The sequence below is a fragment of the Muscardinus avellanarius genome (genome assembly GCF_963383645.1).
Source record: "Muscardinus avellanarius genome assembly, chromosome: 19".
Classification (NCBI taxonomy): domain Eukaryota; kingdom Metazoa; phylum Chordata; class Mammalia; order Rodentia; family Gliridae; genus Muscardinus; species Muscardinus avellanarius.
Window position 1 is genome coordinate 24,959,092 of NC_137805.1, and position 26,761 is coordinate 24,985,852.

The 26,761-nt window shown below is 51.9% G+C and overlaps 1 protein-coding gene across 1 annotated transcript; it reads right to left on the bottom strand.

Moving 5' to 3' along the window:
• Window positions 1–10,514: 10,514 nt before the first annotated feature.
• On the bottom strand, window positions 10,515–18,075 carry CIMIP1 (ciliary microtubule inner protein 1; the record flags this gene model as incomplete). The annotated part of the gene is made up of 4 exons (XM_080716723.1): window positions 10,515–10,676; window positions 13,388–13,486; window positions 15,309–15,390; window positions 18,008–18,075. The coding sequence occupies 4 exons, from the start codon at window positions 18,073–18,075 to the stop codon at window positions 10,515–10,517; spliced, it is 411 nt and encodes a 136-aa protein (XP_080572849.1).
• Between the last annotated feature and the right edge of the window lie 8,686 nt (window positions 18,076–26,761).

Sequence of the window (26,761 nt, forward strand, 5' to 3'; positions counted from 1 at the left end):
GGCCAGGGTTTCTGTTGTAAACTGAGGCCTATCAGGGGTGACTCCAGGGCCCGGGAGGGCGACCGGGCTTCTTGTGCAGTCTTGAGGGGTTCCCGTCCCCTGGAAAGACCCCAGACCCCTCTGCTTTGAGACAAGCCTGTGTACGTGACTCCGGGTGGCAGAGTCCTGAGGATGGAGCCTGGAAGGACGTCTCTGTGTGCCAGGAGGCCGGGGTTGGGAGGGTGGCAGGCCCTGGCTGGGGGTTGGGGGCCTGGCTGTTGCCCTCCTGCCTGCCTGGGCTGCATGAGGCGGACAGACGGGAGGACTGGGAGGCAGGATGGGTGGCGGGAGGCCGCGGCCAGCGACAGTCACGGCTGGGCTTGCTGTGGGTGTCTGGCTGGTGACCTTTTGGAGGAATGGCTTCGGCGGCGCCTGCTATTTGCTGAGGCCCAGTTCAGAGACACAGAGGGGGCGCCTCTGCTGCATTAAATGTCAGGCCCCGCCGTCTCTGGAGTGAGAAGCAGGTCCCAGCAGGATGCAGGTGGTGGGGGCTCCGCGGGCTCCTGACCCCAGCGTGGCCTTAGAAAACACACTCGTGTCCACCTGGTTGCATAGGTGGTAATCTGCAGCTTGTGTGCACACTTGGGTGTGTGTGCGCGTGCGTATGTGTGTGTGTGTGTGTGTGTGTGTGTGTGTGTGTGTGTGTCCTTTCTCCCCCTCCTAGAAGGTGGTAGGACTCCTTCCTCAGGGTTTTATGACGTAGAGTGGAGAGCTGAATCTGCAGCTGGGTGTAGTGGTGCCTCTAATCCCAGTACTTGGGAGGCTGAGATTGGAGGACCACAGGTTTGAGGACAGCCTCAGCAACTTGGCCAGACCCTGTCTGAAAAATAAAAAATAAAATAAAGCTGGGCGTGGTGGCGCACACTCGCAATCCCAGCATTCGGGAGGCTGAGACAGGAGGATCGCGGTTCACAGCCAGCCTCAGCTACTTAGTGAGGCCCTTTGCAACTCAGTGAGACCCTGTTTCAAAATAAAGAATAAAAAATAGGGCTGGGGGTGTAGCTCAGAGGTAGAATGCCCCTGGGTTCCATCCCCAGTACCAATAAAAAAATAAATAAACCCAAAACCAAAAAAGCAAATAAAAAAATGTGGGAGTACATCAGAATTAGAACACCCTTGGTCAATCTCTAGTAACACACACACACACACACACACACACACACACGGCTGGGGTGTATAGCTCAGAGGCAGAATGCTCAGAGTTCAAACAGCAGTACCCCAAACAAATCAAATCAAAACAAACAAACAAACAAACAAAACAACAAATGAGCAGGAGAAGCCGGCAGTCGCTGCCGAGGCCAGGAAGTCGCGGTCTCCCTCCCTCCCCGACACCCGGCCCAGGGCGGCGTCAGCAGAAGTCCAGCCCGGGTGGGCGCTCTAGCAAGTAAATCTGACAATTTTCTGCTTAATTTTTGAAAATAAAAACCAAAGACAAACACAGCACTCCACGGCCCCAGGACAGGTATCACGTTTGGAAACAGCTCCGTTATATCCACCGGGAGGGGCAAGTACCGACTTGGACAAAATGTCGTCGCTTTCTGAGAAGAGACGTCCCTGGAACTTTAAACACTGAAGCTTCACTGTGTTTTCTGGAAAGCGTCGCATCTGAAGGCGAGAGGCGCCTGTCATTTTCTTAGAGTTGTAGCCTGGCGCTCAGAGCAGGCTGCAGATGTTTCTGGGAATCGGTCCCGACCCAGGCACCCGAGATGTCTTCTTTTAACAAACCCGAGTGCCCGTGTGCTGGGCATTGTGGTCGGCAGTGCTCGCGCAGGCAGGATTAACCGGACGTGATGCCCGGCCTGCTAGGAGGGCCGGGCTGTCGGGGACCAGGCAGGAGCAAAACTGTCGCACAAATACACGCGACATGGCTGATCTGTTGCTCTCAGAGCGTGGAGGGCGGCAGGTCAGGGGAGGCGCCCTCAGGAGGGGCCCGGAGATGGGACGGAGAATGAGCCCCAGTTTAATAGTGCAAAGGAGAGGGTAGTCCTGGGCCTGGGATTTGAGCTACTGAGTTAGCCTGCTACTGGCTCGTGTGTGCTGGCAGAAGACACGAGGCTCCTGGGCCAGAGACAGAGGACTTTACTACTCGTAGCCCAGCAAACAGCTTGAACGTGAACGCGGTTGGCCCCCTGCCTCTGGGCCCGGGAGGCCGTGTGGTGTCAGAGCGGGAGGGTTGAGCCCGGGGCCTGCGGCACGCGCTAGGAGACCTGCTCTTGGACGCGAGGACGACGATGTCTTCTCCTCCGTCGCTGGCTGGACGAGGCTCTTCATTCTCGCCCTGCCCAGGGTATTTGCTTTTAGTTTCTGTTACTGCTAAAGCAGATGACCACTGGTAAGTGCAGGGGTCCACCTTACAGCTCTGTGGTCAGCAACCCGGCAGCTCTGCGGCTACAAGGTCACACCGAGGTGTCCGGTGTTCAGGTGTCGCGGTCTGAGCTCCTGTCCAGCTCCTGGGGGGAATCCAGCCCTAGGCTCAGTCAGGTTCCAGGCAGAACATAGCTCCATGTGCTGGGAAATCCGTGGCCCCCTTTCCTGGCTGGACGCTGGCTGGGGTGGGGGAATTTCTGCTTCCCTGGCTGGCCGTTTCCTGCTCACTATCCACGTCCATCTTCAAGTGCCAAAAGCCATCAGATCCTTCCAGAATTCGTGTCTCCATATTGCTTCTGGCTACCAGCCGGAGAAAGCGCTGTGCTTGGAAGGGCTCCTGTGACTACCCCGGCCGGCCTGGATAACGCAGCATCGCCCCCTGCCCTAAGGCCCCCACAGCAACACAATCATAACAGTGGTGTTACCCCACGGTCAGGTTCTGGGGATGAGGGTGTGGATCCCAGGAAGAACGGGGGTTCTTTAGAATTCCACCCAGTGCTGGGTATGGTGGCTTGTGTCTACAATCCCAGTATTTGGGAGGCTGAGACAGGAGGATCTGGGTTCTCAACTACTTAGTGAGGCCCTTTGCAACTCAGTGAGACCTTGTTTCAAAACAAAGAATAAAAAATGGGGCTGGAGGTGTAGCTTGGAGGTAGAATACCCCTGGGTTCCATCCCCAGTATTGCAAAAAAACAAAAACAAAAACAAAAACAAAAACAAAAAAAAACCCCACACACAGCAGGAACTTCGTAGGGCCCCATAAGTGAGGACCACTGCTTCTCCAGTGGGCTGCCTCTGGGCCCCGGAATCAGCATCCCCTGTGTATCCTCGCCGGAATGTGACAGTCAAACCGAGAAGCGAGATTTACTCCCTAATTAAAAGGGAGCTTCCTGCGCAGGAAGGCGATCGATCTCACCCGGCCCGAGCACACAGGCCACGCTTGTTATGCACGGGTTTAATTTCTCCAGGGAACAAGCGGCTCACTCCGGCGCCGGGGATTCCGAGGCTGCGGCTTATCCAAGAGTCAACATTTGAATTTTATCTAATCAGAATCCTCACGTGCTCAAGCAGAAGGTAGCTCGGCGGCAGCGGTGGCGGCAGGAGGAGGGTGTCCTCCAGCGGAAGCCTGCCCGGCTGATCCCGCACAGCCCGGGGAGCACAGCCCGGGGAGCACGGCCCTGGGAACACAGTCTGGGGAGCATGGTCCGGGGTACATGGTCCAGGGAGCACGGCCTGGGAGCACGGGCCAGGCCTGGGGAGTGATGCCCAGCCCAGGGAGCACAGTCCGGGGAGCATGGCCTAGGGAGGACAGTCCGTGGATCACAGCTCGGGGAGCACCACTCGGGGAGGATGCCCCAGGGAGCACAGCCCGGGGAGCGCAGGCAACACTGCCTGACCCCAGAAGGAGAGCGAATTCTGTATTCTGTGACTATGAAAGGTGTCGTCCTGAGGATCACTGGAGGAGCACCCAGCTTGGCCAGAAGCCTGGCTACAGCCAGGTCCTCACCCTGGCCTCTGGTGAGTCTATGCTAAGATTTCTCTCTCTCTCTTTTTTCCTTCCTTCTTTCCTTCCTTTTTGTGGCACTAGGGATTAAACCCAGGGATGTTCTACCACTGATCTGCACCTCCAGCCCTTTAAAAAATTTAAAAAAATAATCATTATCATTATTATTGTTAGAAACAGGGCTTTACTAAGTTGCTGAAGCTGACTTAACCCTGCAATCCGCCTGTCTCGGCCTCTCAACTTTTTACATTATTATTTTTTAAAACAATTTGAGACAGAGTCTTGCTAGGTTCCCATGTACTGGCCTCTGATCTGCAGTCCTCCTTTCTCAGCTTCCTAATGCTGAGCTCCTATTTGAAAAGCCAGGGCCAGCCCGACCCACGGGGAGAGCTGTTCCCATTCTCAACAGCAGTGGTGTGAATTCCTGGTCAAGCTGTTTCTGAGGCCAGATCACCCCTGTTATACTTGCCTTCTCTACTTTGACTAGCTTGGCTTGGGCTCCTTCCTCCTACAGCCAAGAGAGTCCTGGTATAAGCTCATAACTACAGGCTGATTTAAAAAAAATCAACCCTATAATAGTTTCTGTGATGGTAATACTCTATTTCAGCCCCAAACATCAAAGTGTACCAAGTCTGAGACTTGCCTTGAGTTTAATACCAGCACTCAATGGTTATCAAGTCCAGCTCACACTGGTACGTTCTTAGAGCCTCTATTCCAGCCAGCGTGGATATCCACATGTTTTACTATGAAAATATTAATGGATTTAATTTATGTAACAGTGTGGGTGCTTTCTAAAATGTATAAAGTTCTAAACTTCCAAACAATCAGGTCCTGGGCTTTGGGCACTAGGAACCCAGAGTGTCTGGGGACAGTTATCCTTGGGTGTGTTTCGATGTGTATGACCAAGAGTCTGGTGTTTTCCGATCATTTAATTTTTTTATCCGATCACGTCACGCTTGCGCTGGGATCCATCCAGAGTCCCCACCAACCCACTTAGGTTTCCCATAATTCCAGGGGCGCGCACCTTGACCGAGGCCGGGCGGCGGTCTTTGCGGGACGTGCTGTGGCGTCCCGTCCCGTCCACACATTCACCAGCCGCGACTCGACCTTGGAAGTGCCGTGGTATTTTACAACATGTGGTGACGTTTACGGGCCCATCTGGACACCCGCAAAGAGGTTGGTTTTCATAGATTAAATGTCAAGTTTGAAACGGTCCAGGGTAATCGCATCCTGGCGTGTCGCTCAGTTCGATTCTTAGCCAGACCATCGACTGGGGGCTTTGTCCTATTTCTAAGCTAACTCGCTCCCTGTGGGAAGGTCAGCCTGGGAGCTCAGGGGGAGCAGAGGCAGGAAAATCTGTGCCTACAAAAAAAAAAAAAAAAAAAAAAAAAAGAAAGAAAGAAAGAAAGAGAAAGAAAAAGGCGTCTCGTTTTCAGTTTTCATTTCCTTAAATAAATGCACACATGTGGTTCGTTGGAGAATAAATTATTGAAGAAAAAAAACCCACCAATGAGGCTCCCTGGATGTTGTTTAGTATAAAATATCTAACTGGCTATGTATTGACAGAAATAATATGTTGAAAAAGAATCTGAGCTGGGCGTGGTGGCGCGCGTTTGTAATCCCAGCATTCGGGAGGCTGAGACCGGAGGATCGCAGTTCGCAGCCAGCCTCAGCTACTTAGCGAGGCCCTCTGCAACTCAGTGAGACCCTGTTTCAAAATAAAGAATAAAAAATAGGGCTGGGGGTGTCGTTCGGAGGTAGAGTGCCCCTGGGTTCCATCCCCCAGTACTGCAAGAAACAAACAAAAAAGTAAAGGGTCTGGGCCAGGTGCGGTGGTGCACCCTTGTAATCCCAGCATTTGGGAGTCTGAGGCAGGAGGATTGCATTTCGCGGACAGCCTCAGTTACTTAGTGAGGCCCTTTGCAACTCAGTGAGACCCTGTTTCAAAATAAGGAATAAAAAATAGGGCTAGGGGTCCCCAGTACCACACACACACACAAAATCTGTACTCTGTGTGTGTGTGTGTGTGTGTGTGTGTGTGTGTGTAGATAGGGATTAACCCAGGGGCATTCTACCTCTGAGCTACCCCCAACCCTATATTATTATTATTTTTTAATTTTTTTGGTGGTACTGGGGATGCAACCCTTCTACCTCCGGGCTACACTCCCAGACCTATTTTATATTTTATTTGGAAACAGGGTCTCTTAAGCCTGCGGGGCTGGCTTCGAACCTGCTCGATCCTCCTGTCTCCGCCTCCCAAGCACGAGATTATAAGCGTGCACCACCACGCCCGGCAGCCCTACATCATTTTGAAACAGGGTCTCACTAAGCTGCTGAGAGTGTTGCTATATTGCCGAGGCTGGCTTCGAACCTGCGATCCTCATGTCTCAGCTTCCCAACTACTGGGATTACAGACGTGTGCCACCACGCCTGGCGGATCTGTACTTGAATGTTTTAAGAAGAAGGGATTTAAGGGACACGAAGAGTAGGCTTCATTTGAATTCGAGGGTAGCATAAAAAGTATCGCATGGTTTCCTCGATATTCAAGCATCTTTGTGTGCTGGTTTTATGCAAGGTGTTGATTTGTCTGCAACTATGATCCAGGTCTTTAGTGGTTTGGGACCTGGATCAGGGTGCGGCTAACGCGGCTGGCTCACACCCACCTCCTTTGCTGGCACACTGTGGACGGGAGGGGTGGTCAACCCTGAGGACTGCCGCGCTTAAGAGGTGTGGTCTTTCTGAAGGTTCCGGTGTCCACACGGTGGTGTGCCTGCCCAGCCCCATCCTGCTCATCTCCTGCTGGTCAGTCTCCCTAAAACTCAGAGTTGTTGGTCCACATGGAACTGGTAAGTAAGAATCGGAATGAAGCCAGGTGTGGTGGTGCACTCTTGTAATCCTTTGAGAGGCCGAGGCAAGAGGATCCTAGATTTGAGGCTAGTCTCAGCAACTTAATGAGGTCCTCTGCAACTGAGCGAGACCCCATTTCACACCCTGGGAGCTGTAGCTCAGAAGTAGAATGCCCCTGGACTCAATCCTCAGTACCACACACACACAAAAGAATCCGAATGAGAGTTAACTCACAGGCACATTGTCCAAGGGCACCTGCGGGTCCCTGTGCGGGTTTGGGGTTGAGACAGATCAACAGAGCCCTTCTTTGTCTGGGCTCTTCAGTCCCTGTTTCGGTCCTGCGAAGGACATGAAGGTGACGCCTGGGTGTGTTTTGGGATCAGGAATTAGAACAACCAGCCCTTGCCAGGGGTCGCTGTCCTGGACCAGGACAGCCCACAAGGCAGAGTTCTCGCGAGGCTGAGATGGAGGTCAGCCTAACCTCGCTCTTCCTGGCCACTCTGCCCAGCCGGGAGGGGACAGCTCATTGCAAGAGGCGGGCATTTCTTCAAGGGGAGATGCCAAAACATTAGCGTCGAAGGGGGACAGGCTTGGCCAGGCGTCCAGTTGTTTAGTCTACGTGGGGCTGAGCGAGCGTGAGCGGGCCATCTCTGGCGGTGAGCAGGCCATGTGACCTGGTCCTCATGCAGCTGCAGCCTGGATCAGGAGAAATGAGAGACACATGGCGGTGGTGGAGGGAGAGGAGGGGCAAGTGGGCCCCAGACGCTGAACTGGTTTCCTGGGGCTGCTGCACAAACCGGTGGCTTCGACTTCTCTCTCAGCACCGGGGAGACCAGGGCTCTGCGGTCAAGGTCTCCAGGTCCCTCTGACATCCGCGGGTCGAATCCCGCCTGGCTTCTTCCCAGCTTCTCGGAGGTCTGCTGGCAGTTTTTGGTGTCCCTTGGCTTCCAGATGCGCCACTCAGATTTCTACCTCTGTTTCCACCTGGCTGTTCCGTCCCGGTGTGGCCCTTTCTCCCAGGATACGAATCACGCTGGGTTGAGAGCTCAGTAGGGTCTCATCTTAATTTAACTAGTCAAAGCTGCAGTGACCTTAACTCCAGGTAAGGTCACAGTCACGGGAGCCGAGGTGAGGACACCATCGTTGCCTTTTTCAGGGGACGGGCTTCAACCCACAACGCCCCGTTTCTCCTTTGCTCCGACATTCTCAGGCTGCCGCGGCTCCTGTGGCGGGCAGCGAGCACGGGCATCACAGGTGGAGGTGACAAGTGTCCCCGAGGGCTGCCCTCTTAGGGGCTGACCCTTCCAGCCCACGAAGACCTGTGTTTCCCACTCTGGCCTGGAGGAGGGTTCGGGGAAGGCAGAACACTGGGGCTGGGAGAGGGACCATCAAGGGGGCTCCGAGCCCGGCGCTGTGGGGCCTGCCCCGCTTCAGCAGAAGCCCTGTCCCCAGGTATTGGGGTCCCCAGGCTGCTTTAGGGAGGTGCAGAGGCCGGCATTCAGGGCTGGGGAGAGCCTCAAATGGTGCTGAAGAAGGATTCTTGGCTTGGCCACAGAGCGCCCACCTGCTCACACCTGGACAGCGAGGTGGGTTGATGTGTGTGGACGGCCTTCTCCAGATGGAAGCCACTCAGCCCCGTCAGCCAAGGCAGGCAGCAGCCCGGCCCTCCAACAGCGAGGCCTGACAGCCCTGGGAAGGGCAGAAGACCGAGCGTGGCCCCGATATCCTGCCCATCTAGGCACCAGCCCTCTGCTCCTTGGAGGAGCTGCCCGAGGCTGCCACACGCTCCCTCTCCTGCTCTTTGGGATCCAGCTCGACAGACCTGAAGACAGGCCAGCTTGGCTCTCTGCCCACCTGGGCGCTCCATCCCCCAAGGCCTTTTTGGGCCCAGGAGGACAGCTGCAGAGGGAGGCAGGGTAGAGAGAGATGCAGGTCCAGGGCGTGATGTCCATAGCAGGAACCCGGGTGCTGCTTGGGCTGGGATGGGGAGCCCAGGCTGGAGGGCAGGGTGGTTATATTAGTGTCCTAGGGAAGCCCACCTTGTGTGTGTGTGTGTGTGTGTGTGTGTGTGTGTGTGGTCCTGGGGATCCACCCAGGGGCATTCCACCTCTGAGCTATACCTCCAGCCTTTCTTTCTTTCTTTCTTTCTTTCTTTCTTTCTTTCTCTTTCTTTTATTTCGTGGGGCTGGGGATTGAACCCAGGGGCATTTGACCTCCAAGCTACACCCCTGGCCCTATTTTTTATTCTTTATTTTGAAACAGGGTCTCACTGAGTTGCAGAGGGCCTCACTAAGTAGCCTTGAACCTGCAATCCCCCTGTCTCAGCCGTACCGGGATTATAGGCGTGTGCCATTATGCCTGGCTAGAAATCTATATTTAATAGCAAATACAGGACTCACATCTACCCTTGAAGCTATTGCAAATTTCCTCAGCAAAGGGAGTGAAGGGGTCCTCAAAGAGTTTTAATCCTCCCAAAAAACAAGTCTGAGGATACGTGGACAGAGAATCCCCTGGTCAGCAAACTCACTGTCAATAGGGATCCTGAGAGGTGCCATTGAAGGCCTGCACAAAATGCCTTTAAAGTTTAAATCACGATTTTCTTCTAGCAGTACTGAGGATGGAACCCAAGGGCATTCTACCTTTGAGCTACACCCCCAGCCCTATTTTTTATTCTTTTTTTCTTTCTTTTTTTCCTTGTTTCTTACTTACTTACTTTATTTATTTATTTATTCATTTATTCATTTGCAGTATTGGGGATAGAACCCAGGGGCATTCTACCTCCGAGCTATACCCCAGGTCTTATTTTTTAGTCTATTTATTTATTTATTTATTTTGGCGGTACTGGGGGTGGAACCCACAGGCTTTCTATCTCCAGGCTATACTCCCAGACCTATTTTATATTTTTACTTGGAAACAGGTCTCACTAACTTGCTGAGAGCCTCACTAAGTAGCTGAGGCTGGCTTCGAACCTGCGCGATCCTCCTGTCTCAGCCTCCCAAGCGTGGGGATTACAAGCGTGCGCCACCACGCCCTGCTCTTTTTCTTTTTTCTTTTTTTTTTTTTTTTTTTTCCAGTACTGGAGATGGAACCCAGGGGCATTTTACCTCCAAGCTACACCCCAGCCCTGTTTTTTATTCTTTATTTTGAAACAGGGTCTCACTGAGTTGAAAAGGGTCTCACTAAGTAGCTGAGGCTGTCCTCAAACTGTGATCCTCCTGTCTCAGCCTCCCAAACGCTGGGATTATAAGTGTGCGCCACCATGCCCGGCTCTATTTTATGAGTTACGAAGCCTCGCTAAGAAGCTGAGGCTGTCTGCGATCTGCGATCTTCCTGTCTCCACCTCCCGAATGCTGGGATTACAAGCCAGTGCCACCACACCTGGCTCTAATTCTTTATTTTGAAACAGGGTCTCGCTAAGTTGCCGAGAACCTCACTAAGTAGAAGCCAGCTGTGAACCTGGGATCCTCCTGTCTCAGCCTCCCAAGCGCAGGGATTACAAGCGTGAGCCACCAAGCCTGGCTCTAAATCACTATTTTTTCTAAAATCATACGTAGAAACTCTCAAGGTATCAACAAATAAACAACAACAAAAATCAGGCCATCTATTCTGCATTACTCAGCCGAGGCTCGGCGTGTCCTGGGAACATTCTGGAAGCGAGGCACGGAGGAATAGGGGATGTCGACGGCAGACGTCGTGTTCTTTGCAGCAGAGCGGAGCACAGCCATGGGGTCTGGGTCCTGGGCCGGCGGCTCCCGCCTCAGTGGATTCCCTGCTTGGGCCAGCCCAGCTCCTGGGCGTAGGCGCCCTTACAGCTCCTGATCTCGGAGTCATGTTCCAGACACTTGTTCAAGCCGGGCACGCCCGACCTCCAGCCGATGAAGCCCTGCGTCGTCTTCGGGACCGGCGGGGACGGGAGGACCTGGGGTGGAAATACAGGGCGTCAGTCACCGGGGCCACAGCGACACGGGGCGGGGGTTGTCTGCAAAGAGTCCCCGGGGGAGAGAGCGGAGCCCGCGCCGCTGACAGCCAGGCACGTGGTGAGCGGCCGAGTCTGGGCCCCTCTCCGAAGGCAGGAGCAGAAGGCACATCTCACCTCCTCCTGCTCGGCGTACTAACTCATGGCCAGTGAAATCATTTTTATTTGGTAAAAGAGGAAAAAAAAAAAGGTAAGGTTCAGAAATATCAATTGTGACGTTCCTCCCTGCCCTTTATAAAATAGGTGAGAAGTCTGTTAGACGGTTTTCTGGCGGTTTGCGTGTTGTTTGGGTTATACGTCTCTATCATATGCAGGCACACACAGAGTCATATTTATTAATTCCCTCTCCTCTCTCTCTCCCCCCACCCCAAACTGCAAGAGACCACAGGGATGAAGGGCAACTGTTTTCAATTAAAACACCAAGAGGAACGACAGGTTTCTATTCGAAACCAAAAGGCTCAGCTTCGTCGGTCAGTTTTTTGGACACACTTGGCTTTTTTCTTGGATAAATGAGGGTAAAGTGTTTCCGCAAATTCCCTACTTCTGAAATCCTTCGTTTTGCTTCTGAAGGTTTTTTTGCACACAGGCAGAGCAGCGAGGAATATTTGTTCTCCCGGAAGAGTGGGGATAAGGGTTTTAATATGCCCGGGCTCGTGCGCTTCCTCTTGATAGAAGGATGCTCCAGCGGCAGAGAGGCGGGCGGGGATGGTCCGGGGATGCTGGCGGCTGCTTGGGGTAAAGCCCCTTACAATATATCCTGGAGGAAGGATAGAAATTAATCTCCCAAGAAGCCACGTGCAGAGCAGACATCTATAAACACCAGAGGTGTCCAAGTGTCCTTGAGCCGGCTGGGGACGGAGCCAGTCAGAGGAAAAGCCGTCTTGCCTATCTATCTTGCCCTCCTGGCCCTTGGGAGCAGGCTAGTCTGAGTCTCCATCCAACTTGAAGCAGAGATGGCGAACCCCGTGGGATGTCACACCTCGCCCTGTCATGGGACAGAGGAGGGCTCCGTGGCTAACTAGGCCATCGAGGGATAAGATGCTATGGACATTGTTGGCAGGCGGCCGCAGATGCCCTCAGCCTGCCACCTGTCCTAGGCACGTGCCCTGAGGTTCCCTCGTGTCTGCACGGGTCCCACAACACCAGGGCATGGGCACGTCGCGGCCCCGCGTGCAGGAGCAAGTGGTTGGTCATGATCTGCGAATCCACCTGCTCGGGACGCTTCTACTTGGTTCAGCCGCAGCAGAGGCCATGCGGCCGTCGAAAAGGGGGGAGGCGGCTTCGCGTGTTCCCAGGTGGAGACACTCCCAGGATGAGCTTCTAAGAGGAAAAGGTGCACAGGTGTGCGCAGGGCGTGTGCAGCTGGACAATGGCTCCTGCAGGCAGGGGAAGTGGCTTTTGGGTATAAAAATTACCTGTTAAAAATGACTATTATTTCTTCCTCCTCCTCCTCCTCCTCCTCCTCCTCCTCCTCCTCCTCCTCCTCTTTCTCCTCCTCTTCCTCCTCCTTTTCCTCTTCCTCCTCCTTTTCCTCTTCCTCCTCTTCCTCCTCTTCCTCTTCTTCTCCTCCTTCTTCTCCTTCTTCTCCTTCTTTTACTTCTTTTTCCATCTTCTTTATCATCTTCTTTTTCTCTTTTGCATGTGTTTGTTTGTGGTACTGGAGTTTGAGTCCAGGGGCATTCCACCTCTGAAAGCCCCATCTCTTTTCATGTTTTGTTTGGACACAGGGTCTCACCAGGTTGCTGAGGGGCTTGCTATGTAGCTGAGGCTGTCCTCAGACCTTTGATCTTCCTGTCTCAGCTTCCCAAGTACTAGGATTACAGATGTGCGCCACCATATCTGGCTACAATGAGTCTGTGTGTGCACATGGGTGTGTGTAGTTTTTGGAGGGGTACTGAGAATTGAACCCGGGGTATTCTACCTCCAAGCTACACCCCCAGTCCTTTAAAAAAATTTTTTTTTTTATTTTGGTGGTACTGGGGGTGGAACCCAGGGGCTTTTCTACCTCCGGGCTATACTCCCAGACCTATTTTATACTTTATTTGCAAACAGGGTCTCACTAAGTTACTGAGAGCCTCACTAAGTAGCTGAGGCTGGCTTCGAACCTGTGCGATCCTCCTGTCTCAGCCTCCCAAGCGCGGGGATTACAAGCGTGCGCCACCACGCCCGGCTCAAAAAAATTTTTTTTTTAAATTTTGAAACGGGTTTGCTAGGTTGTTGAGGCTGGTCTTGAACCTGTGATCTCTTGTCTTGGCTTCCCGAATACTGGCACTACAGTGGGCCACCATGCCTGGCTACAGTGATAATGTTTTTAAAGGTTCTACTCATTCCAAGGGGGTGAGAAGGTGGTAGGAGGACATCTGTCTCATTTGATAGACAAGAAAGGAATTTCGAGCAGGAAGCAGAAGCTGGAAAGAGTGCGCGGGGCCCTGGGGCCCTGGCTTCCTCTGGGTCTGCAGAGCAGCACGCAGGACCTTGGGGTGTCGGTGTCAGCATGTCTCACCCCAGGTGCTTCCACATCTGGCTGAAGACACTGGATTCCACGCCCGCCGGGTACTGCTGTGTTCTTACTTTTGGTGGCTGGCGAGGTGACACTTTTCAACCGGGCTTATTTCTTACGTAGGACATTGAGGACTTAAAATGGTTTTGCTGACCTTGATGTATTTCTCCACGGGGGTCACCGGCCGGATGCGGAAGCGCTCGGGAAGCTGGATTTCGGGTTTCGGGGTGCTGGGTTTTTCACCCTTGATCAACTGGAACAGAGACCCAGGGATGGAAGACTTAGGCCGAGGCGGGGTGCGACCTGTTCACTCTGCTCCCCAGAAGGCCACATCTGACCGGTGGTGCATGGGGGTTCAGAGTGGGGGTGGGACTTGGGCCTGGGGTCACAAAAAGCAGCCATGAGGAGACCTGTCCAGGTGGCTCCCTTCCTGCACACACCGCAGCCTGGACCTTTGCCCATTATAGACTCAAATTTTAAGAAATGGCCGGGCGTGGTGGCGCACGCTTATAATCCCCGCGCTTGGGAGGCTGAGACAGGAGGATCGTGCAGGTTCGAAGCCAGCCTCAGCTACTTAGTGAGGCTTTCAGCAACTTAGTGAGACCCTGTTTCCAAATAAAATATAAAAAAGGTCTGGGAGTATAGCCCGAAAGTAGAAAGCCTCTGGGTTCCACCCCCCAATACCACCAAAAAAAAAAATTTTTTTTTAAAGAAATTCCCAACCATTTTTCAGGACCGACCTTTCAAGCCCTAAAGGAGACCTCCCCCACACCCCGCACGCCCCACTTTGGGTTTTTTTAAAGCACTTTTGAACTCTCTAAAAATCCAACTTAATTACATATGAGGAATATTAACATGGATGCGTTTTATGCATATCATATTAATAAGGCCTCCTTTTATGCTTAAAATTTCAAATTGTGTAACTCTCTAAGAATTTTTAAAAACTCATTAAGAATGGCATAATTTTAGAGCTACAGATGGGGTTTCTGCTGCCTTGGGTCGTGAGTGGTGGGAAGGATTCGGTGTTCCTCCTAAGAAAGGAGGTTCCCTTGGGTACCGGCCGGGGACACTTTGGGGGTCACAGCCGGCACCCTGTGGAAGTGTTACAACCCCTTTGTGTGGCTCTACTCTGCTTTTACAAGTAGAAGGCCCTCGTTCCAGATGCAAATTTTGTTCAAACATCTGAATTTCTGGACTGTACTTGGGATGGACCCTGGGGCATTCTACCTGTGGTCAACACCTTCAGCACTATTTTTTTAATTCTTTAATTTGAAGCCAGGTCTCACTGAGTTGCCAAGGGCCTCACTAAGTAGCGGAGGCTTGTCTGCGAACCGTGATCCTCCTGTCTCAGTCTCTCAAACGCTGGGATTACAAGTGTGCACCATTACGCCCGGCTTCTGGACTCTCTTACTCAGAAGATGCGACCAGCTTCCCCAAGTGGCGTGCTGGGCAGGGCTGATGGTGGCTGCGTGATTGTTGGACAGGGCCAGTCATCTCTTACCGGTGCCCCCATTAACTATACCTGGCCCCTCCAGTTTCTTTCGCCTGGTGTGTGCTCCCCATGGACACCTGGACCTGTGCTGCCTGTGCTGGAGAACTCCAGGAGCATTTCTCGACCACTGCGCAGCTGCTTGCCTGGGGGCTTTTCCAGGGGCCCCACGCTTGCCCACTCCCTGCTGCTCACCCTCACTGGGATAGGTGAGGGCCACCACCCCATTTCACAGTCTGGGGCCAGAATTAGATGGATCCGCGTCTCCCCGTGGCCTGGCCCCATCGGCTACGTGACTCCGCTGTCCTCTGAGCTCAGTTTTCTAATGTGTGCGTAAAGCAGCAGCTCTCTCTGCACAGGGCTCTCGGGCCGGTTCACTGAGCTGGTCCCAATGAAGCACCCAGCCCGGGGCCGCACTTCGGGACACTCAGCGACTCCACAAGGAAGGGCCCTCCGGCTTCACTGTGAATGATCTTTGCCTGTCACGGGCTCTTTACTCTTATTTTTGCAAATGATACGCTTCATAACCATTTGTTCTCAGAAACGATGGTCTCTGTGGCTCAGGGTTCATAGAATTTATATTTACCTCCTCGAAGGGAGTTGTTAAAAATCCCCACTTCTGGGGCCAGTTTTGCCGTGCCTCGGATTCAGCTTTCAGTCGGTATCTCCTGCAAAAGAAAATTTTAAAAATTTTAAAAATTTAAAAAATTTTAAAAAGGGTTTGAGCCGGGCGTGGTGCGGTGGCGCCCAGTACTTAGTTCTTGTAATCCCAGTACTTAGGAGGCTGAGACAGGAGGATCGCAGGTTCACGGCCAGCCTCAGCTACAACTTAGTGAGGGAGGCCTTCCACAATTAGTAAGACCCTGTTTCAAAATAAAGAATAAAACAGGGCTGGGGGTGTAGCCCTTAGGTAGAATGCTTCTAGGTTTCATCCCCAGTACGGCAAAATAAATAAATAAATAAATAATAACTAGTCCAAGCCTCAGACTGTAGAAAACATAAAATTAAAACCAGGCACAGTGGTACCCGCCTGTGATCCCAGTGTTTGGGAAGCTGAGCCAGAAAGATGGCGGGGCTTGAGGACAGCATCACCAACTTCAAGAGCCCCTCAGCAACTTAGTGAGACCCTGTTTCCAAACATAAATAAAATAGGACTGGGGGTGTAGCTGAGAGAAGGAGTACTCTGGGTTTCAATCCCCGGTACTGAAACATAAAACAAATAAATTGATTAACAACGGCACGTCGTGTGCACTGGCTGGATGGCGGTGCTGCAGGAGCGGGGCTGGGAGCCAGAGGACAGAAGCATCCAGTGGCTGAGCAGGCTGGAGGAGAGAGAAAGTGGCTGGAATGGACTCTGCGGGTGCTGACCACTTGGGGCTTGCCTAGGACCGGCCTGTTTATCTTGAAGGCCCCTGTGCCCCGCGGCCATGGACGTTTGGGGAACAATTCTGTAAGTCTGCTGGCCTGAGGGGGTGAGGCCCGAGGGTGGGGGAATCCCAGGAGGTCCTCGGTCCCAGCCCTGCAAGTGTGGACTCAGCTCCTGTGTGGCCCTCACAGCCAGCCCCTCCTTAAATATTATTCCCAGCACCTTACTCGCCGCCACCCCTCGCCCCGCGCACTGCTTTTATTCCGTTTCCAATACGATTTCAGCACAAGTATCTGAGTTGAGCGGAGGTGCAGTGGACAGGCTGGCCCCTCCCACTTGCAGACACCTGGCCCAACCTGGCCACTGTCTGGGGATCGGTATCGGCACCCCTCCCCCACATCGAGAGCTCTGGAAGCCCCGGCTCCGCCCTTTGCCCTGACACTGAGTATCGAAGGCGGTGTCTATTCAAACACGAGTCACAGGTGTCATTGTAAATTTTCTGGTAGCTACATCAAAAAGAAAAAAAAATAGCCAAGTGACATTGATTTTAATAATACTTTTTGGGGGGGATATGAAACTTTGGGATGCATTTTACATTTATAGCTAATCTCTATTTGAACCAGTTGCATTTCAAGTGCTTGGTGGTCATGTTGGGCATTGGGCAGTACAGTCTGAGGGCTTAACAGGTCCAGAGGAGGGGCCTTTTGATTGGGGCAATGAAGGATGAGTAGGAGTTTGTCTGGTGCAGAGAAGGGAGGAATGGTGTTCCAGGCAGAGAGAAAACAGAGCATGCTAAGGTAGTATTTCATACTGAGGATCCTTGGATAAAGACATACTATTAAAATGAATAGTTATGTACTTTATGCCAAATGATACTGAGACATTGTTTCCTATAAACATTCATTTGTTAAGTGAAACAGCCAATTTAAATGCAAATATGTAGTGACTAATACAGGTATTATTAAAAACGAAAAAAATCACAGACGTGGTAAATAGAGTCACCACAGTTAGGAGGGAAGCGCTTATGCTGAATTGTAACTAAAACTTTCTTGTGTCTGAATTAGTAACTTTTTTATACTGGTTACATATCCAAAGAAATAAAGTAACATCAGCAACCCAACAGAATGCCAATTAAAAACACCCTTGCAGCCCGGCGTGGTGGCGCACGCTTGTGATCCCCGCGCTTGGGAGGCAGAGACAGGAGGATCGCGCAGGTTTGAAGCCGGCCGCACTGGCTTAAGAGACCCTGTTTCAAAAATATAAAATAGGTCTGGGAGTGTAGCCCGGAGGTAGAAGGGCTTCCAGGAACCCCAGTACCACAAATAAATAAATAAATAAATAAATAAATAAATAAATACCCTTGCAGCCGGGCGAGGTGGCGCACGCTTGTAATCCCCGCGTTTGGGAGGCTGAGACAGGAGGAGCGCACAGGTTCGAAGCCAGCCTCAGCTACTTAGTGAGGCTTTCAGCAACTTAGTGAGACCCTGTTTCCAAATAAAGTATAAAATAAGTCTGGGAGTATATCCCGGAGGTAGAAAAGCCCTTGGGTTCCACCCCCAGTATCACAAACACACACACACACACACACACACACACACACACACAAAACAAAAAAACAAAACCTTGCAAATGTCTGCCAAACCAAAATCTTTTAGAAAGTAGATTTTTAAAATTACAACTTATTATTACTTTGAAAATTCAGGAAAATTGAGAAATAAAGTGCATATGTATTTTTTCTTCAATTTGCACAAATATAAACTGTTTGGTTTTGTTTTCTGTCTTAATTTTGTCCTCAATAAGTGTGCCTGGGCCGATCAGGCTTGGTGGTGGGCAGGGGGGGGGGGATCTGGTCGCCAGGTATGCACCGTTCAGGTGAGCCGGGCCCAGCCCCCTGGGGCTCACAGGACGCCAGATGTTACCAAATCTCATCCTGGGCCACAAGGTTCATGCGCTCTGCCGCCGCGGTGCTGATTGGTTTCTGCGCCATGGTCCTGGAGTCTCTGAGCGCCCGCAAGCCCTGATGGGCTCCGCGGTGGCGTCTCGCGTCGCCATGGAGACCCGTTGCCTGGCAGCGCGGGACGCCGAAGCTCAGAGGGCGCACCTGGAGAGGCGGGGCCGCCGGTCTGTAAAGGGAGATGGAGGCTGTGCCTCTCCATTTACAGCGACCTTTGACGCCTTGAAGGAGCTATGTAAAGGGCTTGGTGTGATGCATCGCCCCGGGATGGCATTTGGCAGGTCCTCGGCCCCAGCCACGAAGTTTAGGGGATCAGGAAGATGGAGAGGCGGCTTTGGGTGGAGCTGGGGTTTGCTTCTCGAGGACATCAGTGTTGAAGACATGGAGTGGAGTGGACATAGGACCCAGTGGGGCTGGGTGCTCGCCTGCCCTCAACCACGGTGAATAGAATGGTCGCACCGGTCACACACCGTGCTGCCAGAGCGGATTCGCCTGGGACCACTTTGCAGCAGGAGGCCCTGCTCCATGGGGAACCCTGGTCTTGGAGGGGCTCTACCCCTCTGAGGCAGGTGGAACCCACACTCCCTCCCTGGTCCAGGGTGATTGCCAGGCAGATGACCTTGGCTGTTATCTGTGCGTCAGGGTGGGGGCAGGCTTAAGGGGGCTTCTGTTAGAGCCAAGGCTCCTGTGCCGTGACTGCCAGGGGTCCTCTGCCCACAGAGGGCTGAGAACTTAGAGACCTTGCTGTGCTGGCCCCGGGTCCTCCCAAAGCCTCCTTCCTGACAGCAGTGGAGACTTGGTCAACCAACCGGGCAGGCACAGGGACGCGCCCCGTGCCACCCAGGTGGGCCTTGTCTGTCTTTCAATGCAGAGTTGCCCAGGGCCTGGGCTCCCTCTCCTAGCCAGCAGGTATCAGGTGCAGCGAATTAAACATAGGATGCCAAGTTCTGTTTGCTTTTCATGAGCATGAATCTCCTGTCCTTTGCCTCTATTAAGATATTATTTGCGTATCTGAAATTTAAAGTTATCCGGTGCCCCGTGTCTTATCTGCCCACCCACCTCCGCAAATGTCCCTCCTGGCACTAGTCCCAGGAAGCATGCTGTGTGTTTTTGAGATCTGGCATCTGCTTTATTATTTTTTTATTTTTTTATTTTTTTTGTATTCTTCTGGTTCTAAGGGCTGAAACTCCCTCTGATATATAAAACAAAACAAAACAAAAAAAAATTCATGGGTCTCTGGCAGACAACTTCTCCACCTAACACTTCTTTTTCTTGGCAAAATTCTTCCACAGCATGGCTTTCAAACGGGAAGAGCGGGGAGATTAAAAAGGACCACCTCACTTGCTGATTAGACGTGGGAAACTAAGAAAATATTTACAGCTTGTGGAGGGTTCGCCATGTTCCTGTATATTAATATCTTTGGCCTCCCCACAGTTCTCTGGGACAGTTTATTTTTTATTATTTTTTTCATTTTGCTGTTGCTTTATAAAACAGTTGGACGGCTGGAGCCAACTGCTTCTTTTTTTAGTTGTTAAGCTTAAACAGTTTTCTTTTTTATCTGGTGGCTGTTTTTCTTTAACCACAGAGGGCTTGGTGCCGCCAACGCCCCTGCCAGCCAGCGCTCCCCGCCCCCTCTCCCAGCACAGCTGATAGTTAGTTTAACTTTGACTGATTCACTACAAAGGCTCGAAGTCCCACTGGGAGCGCGACTCGCAGGGCCGCGGTGACTGCCAAGCGGGCTGTGGCGTTGGGAATCCGTACACACCCTAGACGCGCCCCCAGCCACACTCTGTAGACGGTCCTCGCTCTACAGCTCGATGGCAATGACCCTTCCCGGGGCCTACTGAAGAAGGTCAGGGCTGGAGCCCTCCGGAAGCATCCCCCGAACCTCCCTTGAAGCGCGGCCCCACTTGCCCTCATGACCAGTTACTGCTCTGATCTGGGACCCCGACAGGCCCAGGGCTCCAGGCCGCCCTTCCCTCTCCTGCCTCCTCCCTGCCAGCTCTGCGACTGAGAAAGGCTGAGCCCCATGCAGAGCGGAGACCCAGCGTTGACTCCGAGGGGCAAACTGCTTTTAGGGAGCTAAGTGCCCCACAACTGTGGACGCTAAAGGCACGCTCCTCACACCGGAGGAGCAGCCTGGCCGCGCGTGTGTGCGCTCTCAAGGGTGAAGCCGTTTCTGTTTAATGCAGAAAGGGCGGAAGCTCCCTGTTATTCCAGAGATACTTTCTTTAGCAGGACGAGGCCGGAGCCTGCTCTTAGTCAGGTGGAGGCTTCTTGGGGTGGACACAGGACCCCCTGACCTATTCCCCTTGACTGTCTCCCTCAGTCTCTCCCTCCTGCTTCCAGTCTGGTCTCATCCCACCCTGGCCTGGCCCAAGCCAGCAAAGAGTGGAGGCAGGGCCGGCACTCGCCATCCCCCATGGCCGGCATCACCATCCTTTCCTTCCTCTCCCGTAGGGCTCAGACGCCTTCCAGACCCCGGCAGAGGCCTCACGTCTGTGTCAGCCTTACCCGGTCTCTGTTACTCTTCCCCCATGAGTCAGGCCATGAACTCTTGGCCAACAGCGACGGCTGGTCAGTGCTTGAGAGAAGGATCTGTTAAGTGGACGAAGGAGTCGTCCCGCAGCCCTCACGCCACTGGCTCCAAAGGACCGGGTCTGCCGCGTCCTGCGTACTCTTGAAAGTGTTTACAAAGCCGGGCGTGGTGGCGCACGCTTGTGATCCCAGCATTCGGGAGGCTGAGACAGGAGGATCCCAGTTCACAGATGGCCTCAGCTACTTAGTGAGGCCCTTTGCAACTCAGTGAGACCCTGTTTCAAAATAAAGAATAAGCCAGGTGTGGTGGCGCATGCTCGTAATCCCCGCGCTTGGGAGGCTGAGACGGGAGGATCGCACAGGTTCAAAAGCTGCCTCAGCTACTTAGTGAGGCTCTCAGCAACTTAGTGAGACCCTGTTTCCAAATAAAATATAAAATAGGTCTGGGAGTATAGCCTGGAGGTAGAAAGCCCCTGGGTTCCACCCCCAGTACCACACACACACACACACACACACACACACACACACACACAGAATGAAACATAGGGTGCTGGAGGTATAGCTCGGAGGTAGAATGCCCCTGGGTTCCATCTCTAGTACTGCCCTCCCCCCAAAAAAAAGTGCTTACAGAGTGATGGGGGTGGTGTCACACACCTGTAATCCCAGGACTTGTGGGGCTGAGACAGCAATGCCTTCTACAACTTAGTGAGACCCTGTTTCTAGAGGAAAAAAATAAAAATAGGGCTGGGGGTGTAGCTCAGAGGCAAAATGCCCATTGGTTCAATCCCCAGTAACACACACACACACGCACACACACACACACCACACTCTCTCACACACACAGTATTGTGCTTGTGCCTCTGACTTCTGCACCGTCTTCCTCTTGAGGTTCCTGCGCCCCATCTTAAGCAATGTAGGCCTCGTGGAGGTGTACCCCTCCCTCCGGGGTCCTCGAAGCCGCCCCAGCCACTCCCAGCTCGGCTGTGCACAGGAAGCAGAGGCACCAAGCCCCAACTTGGGTTCTCAGCTCCTGTGGGTTTAAGTCAAACTCTTAGCGTTACTTCAGAGCAGTGCTCGCCGGCGGGGTGGGTGTGGGTATATTTCATACAGAGCATGTTTCAAATCAAAGAGAGAGCATTTTCCCCTTCTTCCTGTGAAAGGCAGGGGGTCTAAGACGTCTGAATAGCTTTCACATTCCTTGCTCCAAATATATTATTTCAGCACAATAGTTTCTTTGCGGGAGAATGGCTTAAATGATTCAAAATGGATTTTAAAAATATATTTCGAGTTTTAATTTTATGCACAGCACATTAATGAGCCGAGGTCCTCAGAGACTGCCTGTCAGTCTCACAAATTCACAATATTCTCAGCACAGATGTTATCCCATCGAAATCCTTTTAGAAGGAAGAAACCAGTAATTTTTTTTTTCTTGTGGGATGTCAGAAAATATATTATTTTGAAATTATATTTTGATCCCAGGATTCGGCGCAAAATATCATCGTGAGGGTCTGGGTCTGTCAAGTCACCTGGACACACGAAACTTTTAAAAGTCGGAAGAGGGAAAGCGCTCCGGGTCCTTCCTTTGTTCTACACCGTTGTCTTTGCTCGCCGAGGCGGAGGACTTTACAGTAAACAGGATGTAAAATAAAGAAAACTTCCCTGGATTGTGCCTGCGGAAGGCTCAGCTTCCCCAAACAATGGTCGGGGGGTTGGACAGAAATATTGAGCTTGGTGCAAAAACAAACAAACAAAAAGCATCTCTCGTTTTTTATTTCATCTGCCCAAAGATGCCGGCTCCCTTTGTTAATGCTCTGCTTTGCCCACGAGGATTCAGGCTCAGTCACGCGCAGGTGCGCACGTGTACACGTATCTATGTGCTCTCCACCGAGCGATCCAGCTGTATCTAGCTCTCCAGAGGAACCGGGATCAGAATACTACAGTGGCCCACACATATCCCTGTTTATCACAGTGCAATTCACAAGAGGCAAGTTACAGAACCCACCTAGGTGTCCATCAACAGATGGACGGATTACAGAACGATGGGCTGTCCACACAATGGAATTCTACTCAGCCAAGAAGAAGAACAGAATTACGTCATTTGCAGGAAAATGGATGACATTTTGTTAACGGAGAACTTTATGTGGAGATTAGCCAGTCACAGAAAGTGAAGGGTCCTCTGTTTTCCTATCATATTCGGAAGCTGGGGAGTGATCAGGATGCCAGGGGGATTTTAGATAAAGGAGAAGCCCAGTGGAGCGAGGAAGGGGTCTAGGGGAAGGTGGTGAGGGCTGAGGGAGCGTCCCTGAAGGAAGTGTTTCCGCTGAGGTTATGTACAGAGGTGAGGTCACCAGTGCCAGTCTCGAGGTCATGTATGGGGAAAGGGAGGGAGTGGAGAGGGACGGGTGTGTCACCAAGCGCTGCGTGCACGGGTGTCCCTATCGCTCTGAACTACGTTAGGATGTGAGACTACGTTGCACCAGCAAAAGTATGCTAAAAATATCTACATGCCAGGACTGAGCTAATTTGTTCACGGATATACATGCTCACCCGATCTGTGTGCAGACAAACACTGCCCTCCAGGGTGGTGCCACGTTCTCTGTCTTTCCCCAGCACAGATCAGCGATCCCCGATCAGGGATTTGGAGCAGACAGATGGGCTCCCAGGCTAGAAGACTGCGGGTATTAGGGTTCGGATGTCAAATGTCCCCTGGAAGAGCTCATGCATCAATGTAAAAATGTGCAGAGGTGAAATGATGGCGCAAAGAAGGTTCTCATCTCATCAGTGAATAAACCCATCGGTGGGTTGATGTGTTTATTAGGTGGCAATGTAGGCGGGTAGGAGGTAGGTCACTAGGGGTGTGGCCTTGGGACCCAGTTCTCTCATCCTGTCTCTGCTCCTGGTCTCCATGGCGTGGAAGCAGAGTCTCTCCTCTCTCCCTCTTTTTCTTTTTTTTTTCCACTGCTATGTCCTGAGTTCTGCGGACCAGACTAACATGGACTGAAACAACCTCTGACAGCTGCAGAACTGGGAGCCGAGGAATCTTTCCTGCTCTAAGTTGTGGTCGTCAGGTGTTTCGGGTCCCGGCAGTGAGAACGCTGGCTGAGCCAGTGGGTAAAATCACAAATCTTTCTGACTACTTCTCTGTAAAGATGGGGCGATGGAGCCATTGTGAAGTGTCCTGGGCCCAAGCCTAGAAAAATGGCCGGCACACAGTCAGACCGGTGACCTGGCCCCCCTCTTAGGTGTCGTCAATGCTTTCCTCCCTCTGTCCTCCTTGAGGGATGTCAATCATCTGTCATCCCATCATCTGTCAGGGGCGTCTCTCAAAAGGAGCTTCCGAGAGGGCTCTGCCTTGGTTTCTCTGCCAGATCGAGCCGGATCTTACTTCAGTGGTGCTGTGTCCACGTGTTCTAGCGAGCACTGTCGGCCTCTGGGCCAGGCACAGGTTGAGAAGGCCCCACTCTGCAGCGTATCACCCTTCTATGCTCTTCTGCCTGCAGGAGAGGCCGGGCTCAGGCTGGGGCTTCCGGAGTGGGAGGCTCCATCCCCCCGTTGCTACCCCAGATCCAAGAACAGAAGGTACTGAGCATTCCCACCCCCTCACCCCACCCTGTTCACACAGTCAACATTCCCCTCCAGCGGTCCAGTGATTCCAATCGATGGATCCTCACTGACACCAGAGCCCCCCGGGAGCCGCACTCTCCATCGCGGCGACTCTCGGCGTCACGCGGTCTGTGGGTGTGGATGGAAGAGTGCTAAGGGCAGGGATCGCCCTTACAGTACCACGGAGTTCGTTGACCTGTTTACCAACTCCAGTTTCGCTTTCTCTGAGTGTCACAGAGCTGGAGTTGCGCAGCCTTTCCAAACAGCACACAGCCTTTCCAAACTGGCTCCTTGTACTCTGTAGGATGTGCTTAAATGTCTTTGGTGGCCGGCGCGGCGGCGCACGCTCCTCATCCCAGCACTCAGGAGGCTGAGGCAGGAGGATCACGGTTCTCAGACAGCCTCAGCTACCTAGTGAGGCTCTTTGAAACTCATTGAGACAACCCCGTTTCAAAATAGAGAATAAAAAATAGGACTGGGGGTGTAGCTCGGAGGTAGAATGCCCTTGAGTTCCACCCTTGGTACCACAAGAAAGAAAGAAAGAAAGAAAGAAAGAAAGAAAGAAAGAAAGAAAGCAAGCAAGCTGGAGGTATAGCTCGGAGGTAGAAGGGCTTCCAGGAACCCAAGTACCACAAAAAAAAAAAAAAAAAAAAAAAAAAGCCGGGCGTGGTGGTGCACGTTTGTAATCCCAGCGCTTGGGAGGCTGAGACAGGAGGATCGCACAGGTTCAAAGCCAGCCTCGGCTACTTAGTGATACCCTGTTTCCAAATAAAATATAAAATAGGTCTGGGAGTATAGCCCGGAGGTAGAAAGCCTCTGGGTTCCACTCCTAGTACCACAAGAGGTACCATCTCTGGTACCACAGATAAATAGAGTAAAATAAAAAAATGAATAAAGAATACAAAATAGGTCTGGGTGTAGCTTGGAGGTCGAATGCCCTTGAGTTCCATCCCTGGTACTGCAAAATAAATAAATAATTAAATATAAATAAAAGAATAAAGAATAAAAAATAGGGCTGAGGGTGTAGCTTGAAAGCAGAATGTTCCGGGTTCCATCCCCAGTACCAAAAATAAATAAATAAATAAATAAATAAATAAATAAATGTCTTTGGTGTCTATTCATGGCTCACGAGTTCATTGTGTCTCATTGCTGAATGGCATTCCGTCGTCTGGATGGGCCATTTTATCTGTCTACTGTCTTACTGAAGGACATCTTTGTTTCCAAGGTTTGGCTATTATGAATAAAGAGCTACCTTAAACACCCACGTGCGGGTTTTTCCGTGACAGAAGTTTTCTCTTTCTTTCTTTCTTTCTTTCTTTCTTTCTTTCTTTCTTTTTTTGGTGGTACTGGGGTTCCTGGAAGCCCTTCTACCTCCGGGCTACACTCCCAGACCTATTTTTACATTTTTATTTGGAAACAGGGTCTCCTAAGCCAGCGCACATGGCTGGCTTCGAACCTGCGCGATCCTCCTGTCTCTGCCTCCCAAGCGCGGGGATTACAAGCGTGCGCCACCACGCCCGGCTCTGTGACAGAAGTTTTCAGCTTCGCTGGCCGAGCCCCTGGGGCGCGCTCACGGCTGGGCTGCACGGTAGAGCGGGTTGGGTTTTGTAGGAGGCTGTTAAGCTGACTTCCAAGGGGTCCTAAGACTGCATTCGGCCAGCGTGGATGGGCGGTCCTGGGGCTCCATGCCCTTGCCCGCACGGTGCTCTCTCTCTCTCCCTTTTAGTAATAAAGATTTTATTTGGAAAGTTATTAAAGTAAGGCACACTCAAATAAAAATGAGATCTTAGAGTGCTGAAGGAAGGATAGCTTGGAAAATGGACAATTGAGGGAGGATGGGGGCTGCCCCTCGGGCTGCGAGCAGGTGCTCTAAAGGCAAGACTTGCACTGGAGTGGGAGCCGATCACGGGTGGGGGAAACTATGGGGATGTGATGCCACTGGGCCTCAGGAGGTGAGAGAGAGAGAGAGAGAGAGAGAGAGAGAGAGAGAGAGAGAGAGAGAAACGTGCGCACCGATGTCCTGGGCTCTGGGACGCAAGGGAGAAAATAAGACCAGTCATCCACACATGCAGAAATAAATCCTAGAAAGACTAAGTCCTTACAACAACCATGATAATAGTATTGCAAGAAATTTACGACATTACGTATACAGTCTAAGAGTGGGAAAGACCTCTCCTACCGAGATTAAAAACCCAGATGCTATCAAGTGAAATGGATTCTTTTGACTCTGAAATTCTGCATGGCAAATATACCATAAACAAACATAAGAGAGGTCATAAACAAGCGGTCAGTCTGAGAAAAGATAACCAAGATGGCCAGAGAAAGGGTTAATTTCTAGGCACTACCAAGATCCCAATAACCAGATGTGTTTAAAATAAAAAGCGGCGAATGTTTTCCAGCGGCCCCCGCCCCTTCCCGAGGGGGAGTCGCTCTCAGAGGTTTGATGAATGTCCTTCTGGACCCTCTTCATTCCCCATCACGCTGCAAAAGGAATTAATTTTAGTTTTCTTTTGAGCTGTAGCGATGGAAAGCAGGAGGAGCATGCTGGCTTTTATTTTTATTGACTGCCCTCTTCCCA